Below are 4,263 nucleotides of genomic sequence, written 5' to 3' on the forward strand. Positions count from 1 at the left end.
TTTATGGTTTGTTCAGTTAACTTAAAATTATTACGATTTAGATTTACCTATCACTTTATTGTAATTTAATTGTTTTTTATTGGTGTTCGGAATCAAGAGTTCATAAAAAAAGTTGGATTTAGTATTTTTTAATTATCTAAATATTAGCTAGGCATCACGACCATAGGAACACCGGACCGGTGTCCGGTGAGGATGGTCATCAGTGTATGTAAGTGGTTATTCAACGGCTTAATGGTTTTGAGTGTCTGTTTCGATGAATGTTGTTGTGAACCAATCGGGTCATTACGGCACAAGCCATTGATTTTTATCCATAATAATAATAATTATTATTATTATTATTATTATTATTATTATTGACGTAACAACTATATATAACATAATTAAACAAAGACTAAAATAAAGTTCCAACATAATACATAATATACACATTGTCAATGATAAAAAAATTAATTGAGAAGGCGCTACTACGTCATCCAGCCTGGGCCAAATTTAAACTTGGATTGTTTACAAACCGAGATGAGACAACTCGTATACAATCAAATCGAATAATCGATACCTAGTGAGCTATTTTCGGACAAACTTAGAATGTGATTCTTGTGAACACTATTGATAAATAATTGTCATATAAGCAAACCGTACTAGTTTGACTGTTCGATTATGATTTGTTTGGACCTCACCAAAATAGTAGTACGTTTGTAAATGTGATCCTTAAACTAGTAGACCCCTTAACCCTATCTAAATTGCCATCTTAAATCTTTAACTACCAATTATCACGTGCAACTAATTAAAGTAAGACTTAATTTCCTGTCATTTTCCCTCTCTCCTGCTAATAAACACATACCTGTTCTTTGTGTCTTTACTGTTTGATGCAACTTTTACAAGCTGTAGATTATTAAACAAACAAAGAATTTAGAATCCTCCAACTCATCTCTCAGTTCCAAACAGTGGCCGCAGAATGTGACTCATCCATTTGTTTTCTAGCATTTGGAAGAAGGATAGGTGTCTATCTGTGTACTGTTTTTGATCTCCTTCTTCACCCTTTCATAAAAAATTAAAACTTTATTACTTTCTCTGATCTCTTTTTCAAAGTTTTAGTTGGATAAGCAGAAAGTACTGATCATGGCTTCAGCAGAAAAACCAATTGCACATCAAAATCAACCGGTCTTGAAGTGCCCGCGATGCGGTTCCTTGAACACCAAGTTTTTCTATTACAACAACTACAATTTGTCACAGCCTAGACATTATTGCAAAGCTTGCAAGAGGTATTGGACAAGGGGTGGCACCTTAAGAAATGTTCCTGTGGGTGGTGGTTGTAGGAAGAACAAGAGATTAACATTCACAACATCTGATCATAGTCCAAACCCTAACCCTAATCTTCATCACTCCACACCTTTGTATGAAAACCCTAAATACTTAATATTCAATGCCAGGGTCTCATCATCAGATCCATTTTCAAACAACACCAGTGATCATACAATGTCTTCTCTTTTAGCTTCAAATCTTCAGAAACAACCAACATATCCAGGGTTTGCACCATATGGGGATGGGGGTGCTTCACATGTGAATGAAGCTCAAATGGAGATACCGAAAAGCCACACAGATTGGAATACTAGTAATTTAGATGGTCAGAATGATAATGATCAAATATTTAAAGCGTTAGAAACATCTGATCCAACTTCTTTTCTATGGACCATATCTGGTGGTGATGATGATGGAGAGTGGCATGATCCTACGGCAAGAAATATTTCGGTTCCTTCTAGTTCTTTGATCTAGCCAAAACAACTTGATATATACAGTATACCATCTAAATGTTGGGTGAAACATCTATGGTCTAGTGAGTTTGTTTTTATATTTTCTTTTGTTTGAAAGTAATGCTGCTCTAAATCTTTATAAATCATGTTTGGTAAGTATTTCTGAAAGCATAAGTTTTGGTCATCATTTCAAGGTTATTTATTTGGGTGATTGATATAGCATAATAGAATAGAGGGTGATATGGGTTTGATTTTAGCAATCTTCTTCGCGTTTGGTATGTTTTGCGTGTTATAAATTCCGATCATCATATGTATTTATGAGAAGGATACTTTTAGGTAAAAGTTGTCAAAGTACTTTAGGACGGCTATTTTCCATCGGCTTTTAATTACTTACGGTCACAACACAATTTTAGAAAGTAAAAAAAATTGTACATTAGTACATCATTCTGCCAGTATTCAGTCGGTAGTTACTCACAGATTACCTAAGTGATTCTAACTCATAGGTTATGCCAACAAATTCTGACAAATTACTGATAAAAGACCGGGGCGGGTGATATGTCGCTAATATAATCTATCGCAAATAGATAACCCACGACAATTTTCTTCCAACAACAGTTTACGGTTGATTACCGTCAGTGACCACCTTTACTGATAGGATTGACAGCCTGTGATACTCTTTTGATTAGTACCTAGTGCGATTCTAAAAGATACATAGAACTTATTTAGACATCAAACTAGCCTATGATACTCTTTTGATTAGTACCTAGTGCGATTCTAAAAGATACGTAGCACTTATTTAGACATCAAACTAGCCTATGATACTCTTTTGATTAGTACCTAGTGCGATTATAAAGATACGTAGCACTTATTTAGACTCCATCAAACTAGTAATGTGAAGCTATTAAAATGCACATTTCCTGACAACTCATTTTTCTTTTCTTGATTATGCCTTATTTCTTGACATATATTATGCCGCAGTCTATGTTTACTTGTATAGTATGTGCTTTATCTTTACCTTATATAGATATCCTAGTATCAAAAACAACTAATAAGCAATTTTAACCTAAAAGGAGTGGCATGTATACTGATAAACAATATATATGAAAAGGTAATTTAATGTTAATGTACCACCTAATAACTTATATATGAAGTACTTGAATTTCTTTTTTTATACTTAATCAGGAACCAATATAACCAGTAAATGATTATGTGATCGTGAATTCTATACATTGTACTTCCTACTTTCTTTGCTATTACACATTTTAGATTATTTTAGAAGAGAGATGATACGTTAGGACATTAAGTGTTTGCTAACTATCCACATATATGTATCATGTAATTAGTTTGGTTGAACTTAATCGTACCTTATTTCAGCACTTTACAGTTGGAAATGACAATTATTTAGGGATAAATCCATTAAGAATATATACTTACACCGTTGATGTACTCATGTACCCATTACAGGAAAAAGAGTGAGCCACATGAGATTGTGACTTCCATTACATGAGTATCATATTTCCGAACCTTTCTTGTTTAGGTGACTAAATTGAAATACAAATTGACTAGAATATTTGATATTGTTTGTAGCATTCGTCACGCAAGAAAACCTTTGATATTGTTTGTAGCATTTCACACATGAAAACCGACATTGTCTGCGTTACCCAACCGACATTGTCTGCTTTACCGATGGTCATATGAGGTTTGCCCCACCAAAGTAAACATATAGTTGTTATACTGTTTGAAACATTCGACCCATTATAGTAACAATAATTAATTTTCCATTTTCCACACACAAGGAGCTCACAATTTTGTTTATTTATTGTCGAGTGAAATCTTCCCAGAAGGTCACCATCATGAACTTTTCTCACTCAAACATACTTAGTTATGAAGTTTTCCTTTCATCAACAATCAATGAGTAACAAATGGTTGGTGATAATATTAGAGACGAGACATTTTTATGATATTTCTCATGCGAACAAAATAAAGCAATTTCACCCTTCAAACCTTTTAGTGATCATCAAGATTGGAAAACATATTTTTTTGAGTTGAGAGAAACTCCGGTACTCTTTGCCAGTCAACAGTCAAGCTTTCTCATCATGATACCATAACAGAGTATCACCAACACATTACTAACGGACAAAAGCCGTTGGCAATTACTGAAGGTCTTCGACGAAAAAAGGATACACCAGAAAACATAGAAAAATTAAAAGTAAGTATGCAGCCTGTAATTTGTTAGTAATAGTATTTACCGGCTAATCAATAGCCTGTGGTTAAACTGAGAAGTACAAATGACAAGGTGGTCGGTAATCTGGCGGTATATGTATTTGGTCATCGGTGATTCCTTAATACAATTTGTTGGTATTTCGTATTAAGATTATCCACTAACAAAAACATTGCAGACAGTCAGCATCGGATTTCCTTCAGTAACCGCTATTAATAATGAATCACAGATGGATATGGCCATTGGTAATGGTTCTTTATTTTTATTTTGTAGTGTTTATTATGCCTTCAA

The 4,263-nt window shown here is 33.8% G+C and overlaps 1 protein-coding gene across 1 annotated transcript; it reads left to right on the forward strand.

Moving 5' to 3' along the window:
- Nucleotides 1-1,119: 1,119 nt before the first annotated feature.
- Nucleotides 1,120-1,773, forward strand: LOC143583653 (dof zinc finger protein DOF1.7-like). Its single transcript, XM_077065901.1, has one exon. It carries the CDS (start codon nucleotides 1,120-1,122, stop codon nucleotides 1,771-1,773), a length of 654 nt encoding a protein of 217 aa, XP_076922016.1.
- The last annotated feature ends 2,490 nt before the right edge of the window (nucleotides 1,774-4,263 follow it).

Source organism: Bidens hawaiensis, unplaced genomic scaffold (assembly GCF_021521415.1).
Source record: "Bidens hawaiensis isolate Kalapana, Puna unplaced genomic scaffold, B.hawaiensis_p1.1 tig00032485_1, whole genome shotgun sequence".
In the NCBI taxonomy this organism is placed as follows: domain Eukaryota; kingdom Viridiplantae; phylum Streptophyta; class Magnoliopsida; order Asterales; family Asteraceae; genus Bidens; species Bidens hawaiensis.